The following is a 12,878-nucleotide window of genomic DNA, read 5'->3' as shown; positions in this document are numbered from 1 at the left end:
TGAATTGTTATTTTGTTTTTATAATTGTGATTTGTTTTGCACCTCTCGGCCACCGTAACAAACACCACAGGCGCAGCAAATTACAAATAACATGGCTTGGCGAATGATATGTCCAAATAACGTCTTTCTCTAGCATTCAAAATAAATGAACACGAGGAGAAATTCTCTCCCTTCTCTCACACGCTCTCTGTTCTCTGCGATTCTTCCGACAGCAACTATCGCAGCATGACAAGCGCAAAATCGGTTAAGACATGTTTTTTTGGGACGTTAAATAATGGTACAAATACCAGTAAATTGACTAGCGCAAACCTTAGTAAATCACAAAATTGTATTTTTTACGTAAAAAGAGTAAAAAAATAAAATAAAATTGTAAATGGTTTAACATTGCATTCTATGTATTTTTTCTGTAAAAACCTGTCCAATTGTTTTTGGAAGTAAAAACTATGAATTACCAAATAATATATGGTAAAAAAAAAAATTCTTATAATTCAACAATCCTCATTGACTGTTCTTTACAGTTAAGGTGAAATACAGAATAAATGTCAGGTCTTACTTTGTGAGCTCATTATCAATGTGTTCCTTAATGGCTGCGGCTGTGGCCAGTCTGTCGATCTTAAAGATGGGAATGATTCTTTGCTCATCATACAACTCCTTTGGTTCCTACAGAAACACATCACAGAGACTTATACAAAAGCAAAAAAGCCACAAAAGATCCAAAATGTTCTGAGCTTTTACAAGTACAAAACACATATGGCGCTTTTCCACTGCATGGTACGGTACGGCACGGTGCGATACGGCACGCTTTGGTGCTTTTCCACTGCATGGTACGGTACGGCACGGTTCGATACGGCACGCTTTGGCGCTTTTCCACTGCAAGGTACGGTACAGCACGGTTCGATACGGCACGCTTTGGCGCTTTTCCACTGCATGGTACGGTACGGCTCGGCTAGGTACGGCTCACTTGTGGCGCTTTTCAACTGTGTGGTACGGTACGGTACGGCTCGCTTCGGCTCGCTTTAAATGGTACCACCTCTGTTGAAGTTCCAAGCGTACCGTGCCGATACTAAAATTTGACGTGAAAACACTGTAGATCACTGATTGGACAGACAGACAGAATCGTCACTACCAGCGTCATTGTATTTGCGAGACATCAAACCCGCTGGATTTAAATAGCCAGTAACAGCCATCGCTGTAGCACCTGTTTTATAACTGCTTGCTTGAAGAAAAAAAACTTCCAAAAAAGAAAGGGCTGAATCGTGGTCAGTGGACGAGAAGCGCAGACATTCCTCTCGTTGGTTGACGAGGAGCAGATAAACTATAACGATCAGTCATAATCCCACCCACTTTGAAGCGGTACTAACTGCAGTGGAAAAGCAACCGAGCTAAAGCGAACCGTACCGTGCCGCGCCGAGTCGTACCACACAGTGGAAAATCGAAGCGAGCCGAACCGTACTGAGCCGCACCGTGCCGTACCATGCAGTGGAAAAGCGCCAATAGTACACATTCATGTGGATGGATGAGTTCGAACAGCAGTGAAGGACCTCCAACTCACCTTTCAATTAACCACTGTACTAAAACAAGGGTTTAAACTTTGCTGGCTATGTGCAGCTTTGAATAATTGTCCAACTGGAGAAACGCATGCATACAGTATACACCAAATGAGAGCAACTCTGTCCTGCAGTGTTTAGTCAAGACTTTAACTCTTTTGTCTAGGGGTGTCACGATTCTCCAAATCCTCGATTCGATTACATTTTCGATTCTAAGGTCACGGTTAGATTCGATTCTCGATTTTTTTTTTTAAGCACAGGTTGCTGTTGCTCCAAAAAGCTGACATCAGTTCATCGCAATCTCACACATCTGTTATTATCAGTGAAGCTGACTGCACAATGAATCTTTCATAATATATAGCCTACACTTTGTTTGTTATAATTAGAGGATTTGCCAGCTTACAGAATTCAGCACTGAACAAAAAGTCCGTTTTGAGTGGTGAGGAGAGTCTATCTTAAATGCTTCTGATTGGTCATTGCGTTCAAGAAATCAACACATATGTCTGTGATTGGCTAAATCGCTCAACGCTGCAAACATGTTATAAATAGAAACTCTGGCCTGTAAATCGTTTCTATTTTGTTTTAGTTGTTCTTGTTGCTTTTCTGCAACAGATGAAAAAAATGTATTAGTTTTTATATGTTTTATTCATATATATTTCTAGTTTGCGGGAGTCCGCAAATCTTTTTATTCTCCCGCACACACAGAGTGAGTGCATTACCGCCCGCGCTCGCACTCGGCCATCAAATCTAGTCCCGCGCCGCACTCTATTGCGTTGGGAGTGCACGTCTATAGATCAAGAGCCCGGCCCGAGGATAGTGACGGGAAATATCGGCCAAGTTCGGGCTCGGGCATAGAATCCAAGTTAGAGGACTCACAGCCTTTCAACACGTTTTTTTTTTTCCCGCGCCGTGATGAGTCGTTCATGAACATCTGTCGCCTCTGTCACGCGACAAATGAACAAAAGACTCGGAAGGTCAAGTATTAATGTTCCCTGTAAATTACTTTTGACTGCATTATAATGATTTCTTAATTCAGAATATGATCAAGATTTCGTTGGATGTGTTCGGGGAATTTGCCTGTTAAAAGTATAACATTTAAAGCCCCTGAAATGACTAGAAAAAAGATTAGTTAATTTTGATGAACGAGATTGAACAATAGAGTCAGTAAAACGATCCGAACTTTCCATCACATGCGCGACATGGAGGCGTGGCAGTATCGACGATTCCATTTTTTATTTCGATTTTTGAGTTTGTGAATTAATTTCGATCGATTTCGTTTTAAAATCGAAATCATTACACCCTTACTTTTGTCATACATTCATCTATCTATTTGATTTGATTCGGAAACACAAAAACAAAATTGACAAGAACTGCAATAATATTGTCTAAGCCATTTTAGGATGTCTTTTAACTACAAAAATTATTATTAAAATGCTGATCGCAGGATCTAAGAATGAAGGTTACCAAAGCACTGCCAACCATTTACAAGATCAAATTGCTTGACGTTCCTGTGACCGACCCAAGCGATTAAAGTTCTGGAAGAGACATCCATTGGACAGACAAAACAAAATGATGGCCTATGAAATCAGTTTTACTCAATTCACTCCTTAAGATTAATAAAAGATACTTTGTTAATATTGCGGTTACAATTCTCCTTTACAAAACATCTGCTTTTGTGGTCCAAGGAAGAAAAAAAATACAGGTTTGGATGGGCATGAGGGTGAATGGATGAATGGACAAAGAAAATTAATTAATATCCTTCCTCACCAGTGCAATTTGGGCATGTCCTCCAGTGGCGTACACATCACCTTCAACGTGTCCGTGAAGCAAGAACTGAACTATAGAGCCAAAGAAGATGGGCTGAGTTTTCACTGATTTCACCTGAAAATGTGAAAGAAACACATTTGAGAACACAAGAAATACAACCTCTAATTCATAAAAATGTAAAAAATGGCCTGACTAATACACATATGTTCATGTTATTAATTGTTTACTGACACTAATAAAGATGCGGTAACACTTTACAATAAGGTCTCATTTATTAACATTAGTTAATGTATTAACTAACATGTTTTAACAATGAGCAATACATTTGTTATAGTATTTATTAATCTTTGTTAATGTTAGTTAATAAAAATACTGTACTTCATTGTTTGTTCATTTTAGTTCACAGTGCTTTAACTAATGTTAACAAATACAACTTTTGATTTTATGAATGTATTAGTAAAAGTTGAAATTAACATTAGGATTAATAAATGCAGTAGAAGTGTTGTTCATTGATAGTTCATGTTAACTAAAGTAGTTAGCCAATGAAAACTTCTTGTAAAGTGTAACCAAATATACTAATTTTACACTTAAACACAAAGTATGTCTTACAAGCCCTGACTCATAAAGGGTGTTCATTAAGCTTTTTTACTTCATAGGGAATAAACATAACAGAAATGACACAAAACGCTTAAGTAGCTGAACAATCTGGCTTTGTGAAACACCTAAAAAAAAATTAAAGTCCCCCTGTAGTCAATAATTTTATCCCTTAAAATTCATCTTTGATCACCAAAATTACATATTTAAAAGGTTTTTCCTGTGAAAAAAATGAGTCATGCCTTAAAATAACTTGAATGTAACTCTACACACTTGCTTCATTCAGTATACGCAGAGCCATGAATATGCAAATGAGCCCCGCCTCCACTCACACAGGCTTGTCTACAAGAAGTCGATGATTCAGAATGTTAATGCATTTTATCTATCACTTGCTACAACGTCGGACACATGCCGGTAATTAATATGATTAGCCTTTCAAGTTTCAAGTTTGTATTTATATAGCACATTTAAAAACACCAAACAGGGCTGACCAAAGTGCTGAACAATACACAAGATAAAAAAATGTTTTTTTTTAAACAAGGACAAACCACATATTCATGACAGAACCTCACAATGAATTAAAAGCTAAAAAAAAAAATAGGTTTTAAGAGAGGATTTAAAAATGTAAAGGGTTAGGGTTAGGGTTAGGGCTCTGATGTAAACCGGAAGGCTGTTCCGCAGCCTAGGGCCAGCAATCACAAAGGCTCTGTCCCCTCTATTCTTTAACCGTGATCTGGGGACAGACAGAAGTCTCCGATCACCAGACCTCAGGTTTCGTATGGGATTGTGTGGGCAGAGTAGCTCAGACAAATAGCTTGGTGCCAGGTTATTTACGGATTTAAAAACAAATAAAATAATTTTAAACTTGATTCTAAAATGCAGAGGTAGCCAATGCAGTGATTTTAAAATAGGACAAACAAAATTGAATTTGCGTTTTCTTTTGAGGAACTTTGCAGCAGCTTATGTATGGTTGTCTTTTTAAACTTGGCCCACAATGGGGCAGTGTAGAGTGGAGTGCAGTAGGCTTGAAAGAGCCTTATCTTAACATGGTCTGAACACATATAGAGTTTTCTTGCTAACATGTTAGCTTGAGCATAAAGCATACGACACTGCCTATACCTGTCATCATCATCAGACAATTGATCAGTGAGGAAGTGCCCCAAGTATTTTGTTTTATTACAAATACTTAGCACTTTACCTGACAGATAAAAAACTGGAAAGTTGAGGTATTTATCCTCTTTTGCTCTGCATATCATGACAACACTCTTCTTAGCATTATACTGCAAATCATATTTGAGCCCATAATCAGAACATATATTCAGCAACTGTTGAATTCCAGCACAGTAGAATTTACTCAGCAATGATGTTGACTTATGAAATAACCAAAATAATGATATATATATATATATATATATATATATATATATATGGGATTTAAGAATCAAAATGGATATCGATTTCCAGAAATCAATATTTTCACCCCAGCCCTAAAAGTAACGTGACATAACTTTACTTTTTAGGGAGTAATGTAATATTGTAACAAATTACGAAGTGTCACTCCCCTACACTGGTGATGTATATGACTGTGTGAAAATGTTAAAACTACTAGATCTTACTAATTGTCCTTTTTTGTAAGTCTTGCCGTCCCACTTAATGATTTTGAATTGAGCCCAGGGTGACTGAAGCCGTTTCGGGACATCCTCACGTGTCATCACACCTTGAAATCCTTCAAACATCACCTGCAAACACACACACACACACACACACACACACACACACACACACACACACACACACACACACACACACACACACACACACACACACACACACACACACACACACACACACACACACACACACACACACACACACACAAAATCAATCAATTGTTGCCATCTAAATGTCAGAACAAAACAATACAGTGACACAAACCTTGTATTTGGGCTAAAATTTTATATTCTCAAACTGAATATTATTATAATTACTAAAGTTAAATTAAATACATTAAGGGAGTAACTGAGTATAATTCATTTTTGTTACAACTATGGAAGCATCAATTTTTTTTGTATCTGTATTTACTGAGAACATAGGCTTATGTTCAATATGACTATAACAATAATAATAATAAAAAATATTAAATGACTTCTAAAGCCACTTTTTTAAATGTCTTGTATTTAAAGCTTTCATCAGTCACAATAAATATAATGCCTTTAATTTGGGTGATTTTCTCACCAAATATTTAATATTTATAATGCAAAAGCACATTAAGCATGTTCAATGGAACCATACATAAAGCACTGATAGAGCAGTTACATTGTTTTTTCTTTGCATACTTTTCATACTTGGCCTCACACTAGCAGACACATACCTGCTTATCATAGCGCTCATGACAGTCTTTTAACCAGCTAGTAAACTCCCTCTCAATCTTCACTCGCTGCTCCTGGAGAAAACAGATCAGAATGTGTATACTGGGCTTTGAATCATGTGCATGCAAGCAGGGTTAAACCATGTGTCTTTCAGAGTTCAGGAGTGTGTTTCTGTACCTGGCCATTGTTCACTCTGGTAAAAATGGTGTCTTTGTCACAGAGTTGAAGCTCCAGGTCCATAAAGGTAAGTTTGTTGGTGCTGACTTGGAATCGGTCATTGGCGAAGAGAACTCCTGAAATCCGGTTATAACACTCAAAAGGCACCGCACCTGCTTTCTTTGGCCTTTTACACCACTCAAACCTAACACACATACAAATTGTTATTCATGTTAGGTGAAATTGAACATAAAAAAGGATAATTGTTCAAAATATTGTTATCTTTCTAATAGGTTTTTTGTAGCATTTCAATGTCATAGATATTTCTGTAAAGAACGTGTACTTGTTTGTAAACGTGTTCTTTGTACAAGTAAAATGGGCCAAAACGAGAGATTAAACTGACACAAAGATTATGAAACGCCCATAAGACCTATTTAGCACTCCAGAAATGTAAGTTAAAATATGACCAATGAATTTAAGAATAAAGAATAAGAAAGAAAAAAAACTTACTCTGAGACAGATGTGTAGGGGATGAGCCGTCCATTCCAAAAGCACTCAAAGATTGGCCGTTTGCCACGGCCTTCGGGATTCAAAACTACACAATCTTCATCTTCATCCTCTATAGGGCCTAAAATACAACCACACAGACCGATATAGAAAAAAATATCTTGGTATGCTATGGAAGTAAAAAATGCCAAATGTTTTTGAAACAAAAAGCCTGTTGAATTGTACTACTTGAAAAAAATATGCATTGCATTAACCCTGCTTGTATTTTAATGCATTGTATTTTTAGGGTTTGCAGATTTATGGCTGTTCCTCTGATAATCTAGACATTGAAAGTGTAAATGAAAACTTACTGTCCCGAATAACCAGAAAACATTTAAAGAGGCCATATTATGCCCTTTTACAAAGACATGATTTTGTTTTTGGGGTCTACTAGAATAGGTTTTGAATGGGTGGATTCTGGAATATATATCCTTTGACTGATTTGTTATGAGTGATTTGTAATCAAGTTATTAATTAATATTTAACCTGTCAAATATTAAATGATTTGAATAACTTTTACAAGCTTATGAGATTTACCTAGTTATAGAATTACATGACTATTCACTGAAACGGGGTACTCGCTCTTTGCTTGTGAGAGAAGCACCCAACACATGTTAAAACATATATCTACTCTTCTAGCTGATCCTGACAGCCGAGGTCACAGGGGTCACTCAGCTCTGTCTCCTACGTGACCAATTCTTAGTTAAAGTATTTACTTTACTTTTCAACTTTAATCATGTGTGATTTTAAATCATGTGTGAGTTCAACTTTAAAAATGTGTGTGTGTGTGTGTGTGTGTGTGTGTGTGTGTGTGTGTGTGTGTGTGTGTGTGTGTGTGTGTGTGTGTGTGTGTGTGAAATTTTCAACATTTCAAACACATTTTCATGAGTAAAATTTCAATAATCCATATTCACCTTTCATATTTCACTTCCAAAATATTCAAACTGATTAAAAATACAACCTATAAAATTCAACAGGCGGTTTTCGGTCCATTTTATTTCGCTTTGCAAATTCGCTTCCACAAATTCAGTGGTTCAAATTTGACAGTAAATTCAACGTTGACGTCCAGGAACTGCAGGAAAAGCAGTAGATTACCGAGCATAATCTCCATCTGCTGTTAGTCATCCTCACCAGCAGGGGGTGCAAGCGCGTGTTGTTGACGAAGACCAGAGCAACAGTTAGAGCAAGCCGTTCATTCATAAAAACTCATACAACAATTGAGCATGCATTAAGTTTTTTGTGATGATTATCTGGGTCAGTATATATGCGGAAAAGATGATAAAGGCACAAAAGCTGTTTTTATGTTTCATTCATTAACTTCATTGTTACAGTCAAACTAGAATCATTATTATAGCATCTCTTTCATCACTGTCATTAGTGTGGAATAGACAGTTTATTATCTATTTCTGCATTATTATTGGCATTTTTCTATGGTACACATTACAGAGTAAAGCCCTTTTCGCACGGGATTAGTATTATCTGGGAACCTCGTGTGATTTAGAAATTCCCCCTCCACATGAATTTCGTGTGGCGCATTCGCACGGGATAAGCGAAGCCTGTGATTTTACTCAAATTTACTGACTTATCTCCCGGATATGATGTCAATAAGCTATTGCTTGGAAATGTCTTGTTGTTATAGGTCCAGCTGTATGCTATATTATAAACAGAAGAATGTTTCTTACTGCAAGCTGCTATACATCTCCATCTAATCATTATTTTTGTTTTGCTCTTCTGATGATTTTCAGCTTTCTCTTTCTGCAAATTGTATAGTTGTATGGTGTATACAGCGATATTACCCAGCATCCAAAATACTATCAAAACACTCGAGCCTCCATTCTTCGAGAAAGATGGATAAAAAAGCGCACATAAAACAAAAACCTTGAAAAAAATTATATACTACCCCGCCAAATCACAGAGATGCTGATTCGCACGGGACTAATATTATCACAGGACCTTGGTGATCGGCGAAATATGGTAGGTCATTTGCGGGGGTATTTTTACTTTACAAATTACAGACATGGCCGATTCGTGCGGGATTAAGATCACAGACAACCTCAACAATTATTACAAATGACTAGAGGTCACCAAGTAATACTTATCCCGTGCGAATAGGGCTTTAGTCTATATATGCGCACCAGTAAACTGTTTATTGAAGAGGTGTGCTAATACTTTTTGAAACAACAGGAGTTACAATTTACACCTGGCAGATAGATGAAACGGATGAAAAAACAAAGACAAAATGTTTATGCCTATGTTACTCCAAGATTACAATGGCCGCAGATTTATGGCTGTTCCTCTGATAATCTAGACATTGAAAGTGTAAATGAAAACTTACTGTCCCGAATAACCAGAAAACATTTAAAGAGGCCATATTATGCCCTTTTACAAAGACATGATTTTGTTTTTGGGGTCTACTAGAATAGGTTTTGAATGGGTGGATTCTGGAATATATATCCTTTGACTGATTTGTTACGAGTGATTTGTAATCAAGTTATTAATTAATATTTAACCTGTCAAATATTAAATGATTTGAATAACTTTTACAAGCTTATGAGATTTACCTAGTTATAGAATTACATGACTATTCACTGAAACGGGGTACTCGCTCTTTGCTTGTGAGAGAAGCACCCAACACATGTTAAAACATATATCTACTCTTCTAGCTGATCCTGACAGCCGAGGTCACAGGGGTCACTCAGCCCTAGCCCTGTCTCCTACGTGACCAATTCTTAGTTAAAGCATTTACTTTACTTTTCAACTTTAATCATGTGTGATTTTAAATCATGTGTGAGTTCAACTTTAAAAATGTGTGTGTGTGTGTGTGTACCCTTTTGTTACATGACCTGATGTATGTGTGTGTGTGTGTGTGTGTGTGTGTGTGTGTGTGTGTGTGTGTGTGTGTGTGTGTGTGTGTGTGTGTGTGTGTGTGTGTGTGTGTGTGTGTGTGTGTGTGTGTGTGTGTGTGTGTGTGTGTGTGTGTGTGTGTGTACCCTTTTGTTACATGACCTGATGTATGAGGTGAGCAACTGGGCTGAAATGACCATGTGACAGACAGACTGGAGCCTAGAAACTCAGATTCGTGAACACAGTGGGCCACTTTGTGTCTAAACCAGTTACTTGGTTGTCATCTGGAAAATCAATGGAGATATGCTTATGAGCGGCCTACGAACTCCTTGCTGAGTGTTAAAGCTGACTTTTGGTGATGAATCTGCAAACTATCCTTTAGTTAAAAAAAAAAAAACTACTAAAAAATGATTGCATCTCTGACTGCTGGTCTTCATTCGTCATACATCTGGTCCTCAGGTCTTAGCTGTAAATTTGATTTCATGCTGTTTACACCCGGTTTTACTTAATTTTCCACTCGCACACAGTTGTGTCCCCCCAGCTTTCAAAGTATGGATGAGTTTGACACATGTGCAGTACATTTTCCTTTTCTATACTCTACAAGACTTCAGAGGGCAGCACAGAGTCATGTCATTTACAGGACATTTCCTCGGAAGGATAGAAGAAGAAAAGTAGCGGATCTGCCACTGCATGCAACTAATGCGTATGATATTCTGCTTTATTTACTGTTCTTGAAACAGCATGTTTGTGGACCATCCTGATGATGATGAAATTTACATCACATGGAAAGTGCGTGGAACTCAGACAGCCGAAGTATGCTTTGGGCTTTTAGTTTCTGTGTCTATGAAGCCCCTCCTTCTGAAAAGCACAGTGTGCACTGATTGGTGCACACTGGAACAGTGGAACAGTGTGCTGTGATTGGTTACCTTCTTCGAGTGAGTTTGGGAAATGTAACGCCCCTTACAGTAACCGTGAGTTTCAAAAAACTACTAACGCAATTGAACCAGAGAAACATGAGAACATGAACATGAGAAATACTGTGACGTGTACGTTCCCGGAAGACAACTCAAGACTACAATCGAGGTGTTTCAGGCAGTTCAGATACAGTGCTTAATAATAGTAATAGTCCCTTTGGATTGACTTGTATTTTGTGCTTTGTATTTTTGCAGACCTTTTTCATGCTCAAACAGCAACATTACACACTAACAGAAAAAGAAACAAAAAGTTGTAAAGTTTAAAGTTGTAATTTTGTTTTGTTTTTGCGCACAAAAAGTATTCTCGTCGCTTCATGAAATTAAGGTTGAACCACTGGAGTCACATTGACGATGTTTTAACGATGTCTTTACTACCTTTCTGGGCCTTGAAAGTGATAATTAAATTGCTGTTTAAGGAAGGATCAGAAAGCTCTCGGATTTCATTAAAAATATTTGTGGTCTGAAGATGAACGGGTTTGGAAAGACCTGAGGGTGAGTAATTAATTAATCAATTAACATTAAATAAAATGTTTGGGTGAAGTAACCCTTTAAACTTAAATTCATGTCACTCATTCACAATACCTGCTGAGGCAGCATATGGATCCACTGGGTATGTTTCTTGATCGTAGAGGAACGGGTGATATCGGATCAATCCCTCCACTAAGGAATCTCTAGGGCCGGTGGCTTTAAACTCAAAAGTAGAAGCACTGGAGCTGACATACAGAGTCTGCATGTCATTATCCACCTCCCTCAGATTCACCACACGGGGAACTCGAGTGGAACGCTCAAATAAACTGATCTGAAAAAACAGAGAGACAGAGAGAGCTTCAGAAAAAAAAAACAGGGTCCTTCTGATGCATAAAAGAAACTCAAAAACTGATTGATCAATGCATTTGGTGCCAGAAATACATAAGCATCTATACCTGAATGTCAATGTTGGAGAAATGGCCAGTTTCTCTCATTTGTCTCGTGTCTTTTCCATCAGCTCCGTGTATATAATAATGGTAAGTATGCCTGAAATAAAACAAACAGTATTAAATGGCCCATGGCTTGCCTTCAAAATAAATGGTAGCTTTTATCAAGACTCGACAATAATGACTGCCTGACGGCATAAATGATGCTAGGGACAGTTGACAGAATTTTCACTTGCCCGATCGGGCCAGTGATGTGGATCGTCACGAAAGTTTATCATTTGCATTTGTTTTTCAAGAGCAAGACGACGCAAGTTCTCGTTCACATTTTGTTGCACTTAAAAGGACATTTTCACACAAAATAATGTCAAAATGCCCATATTGCCTAGTATCCTTGTAAATCTATGTCCTAAATGAACGTAAATCATTGAGAAATAAAACAGTTGTGTAACAGTATACTGGATCCGTGCAGCTCTTAAAGTGACAGCTGCCTAATAAACCAGCTACTGTCTGTTTTTAATGTTAATCAAACAACAACAGACAAAGAAATCTCAAAGCACAAAATGAACAAAACAAATTATACAAATGTTAATTTACAATATTGTTCCATTTGTTGACATAAGTTAACTACATAAATTACATGAACAATGAAAATACTTTATTAATATTAGTTCAATTTCAATTGAATACTATTTCAATTTCAACATTTGCTAATACATTAATAAAATCAAAAGTTACTAACAATGAACAGCTGCATTTTAATTAACATATCTTAACAAAGATTAATAAATGCTCTATGCTAGATAACGTTAATTAATGCATTAACTAACGTTAACTAATTGGACCTGGTTGCAAAGTGTTACCAAATAAATAAAAATAAATGCTAGCTCTAGAAGCACCATGTATTGCCATCAGCAGACGACCGAGTACTATTGTGTGTACATCACTTTTAATACACACGTTCACACGGATCTGATAAAACGACTAAAAACGCAGTATTATGCATGGCAGGCCAGTAGTTGGCGATGTCACTTTGTAAAGAAACACTAAGTGTACACAGACTGAACATTTAATATGCAAGCTGTCACCGTTTTCACAAATTTGTGTTTTTGTAGTTTACACGGAGACAATGATGGTATTGTTTTTAAAAACTTGCGTTTTCAGGCCCCC

At 37.2% G+C, this 12,878-nt stretch overlaps 1 protein-coding gene across 1 annotated transcript in view; it reads right to left on the bottom strand.

Moving 5' to 3' along the window:
* The window catches only part of smchd1 (structural maintenance of chromosomes flexible hinge domain containing 1), a 78,729-nt gene that overhangs the window by 54,045 nt on the left and 11,806 nt on the right, over nt 1–12,878 (bottom strand). Inside the window, exons 9-16 of the mRNA XM_077201894.1 lie at nt 11,721–11,811; nt 11,380–11,596; nt 6,944–7,061; nt 6,455–6,638; nt 6,280–6,351; nt 5,525–5,647; nt 3,315–3,428; nt 554–660 (exon numbers count right to left, since the gene is read on the bottom strand). Coding sequence (XP_077058009.1) covers nt 554–660; nt 3,315–3,428; nt 5,525–5,647; nt 6,280–6,351; nt 6,455–6,638; nt 6,944–7,061; nt 11,380–11,596; nt 11,721–11,811 — 1,026 coding nt within the window. The remainder of the gene's footprint in view (nt 1–553; nt 661–3,314; nt 3,429–5,524; nt 5,648–6,279; nt 6,352–6,454; nt 6,639–6,943; nt 7,062–11,379; nt 11,597–11,720; nt 11,812–12,878) is intronic.

Source organism: Siphateles boraxobius, unplaced genomic scaffold, assembly GCF_051911475.1.
Source record: "Siphateles boraxobius isolate OS27281-9 unplaced genomic scaffold, OSU_SipBor_1 48, whole genome shotgun sequence".
Taxonomy (NCBI): Eukaryota; Metazoa; Chordata; class Actinopteri; order Cypriniformes; family Leuciscidae; genus Siphateles; species Siphateles boraxobius.
This window is presented reverse-complemented; position numbering and strand designations above follow the sequence as displayed.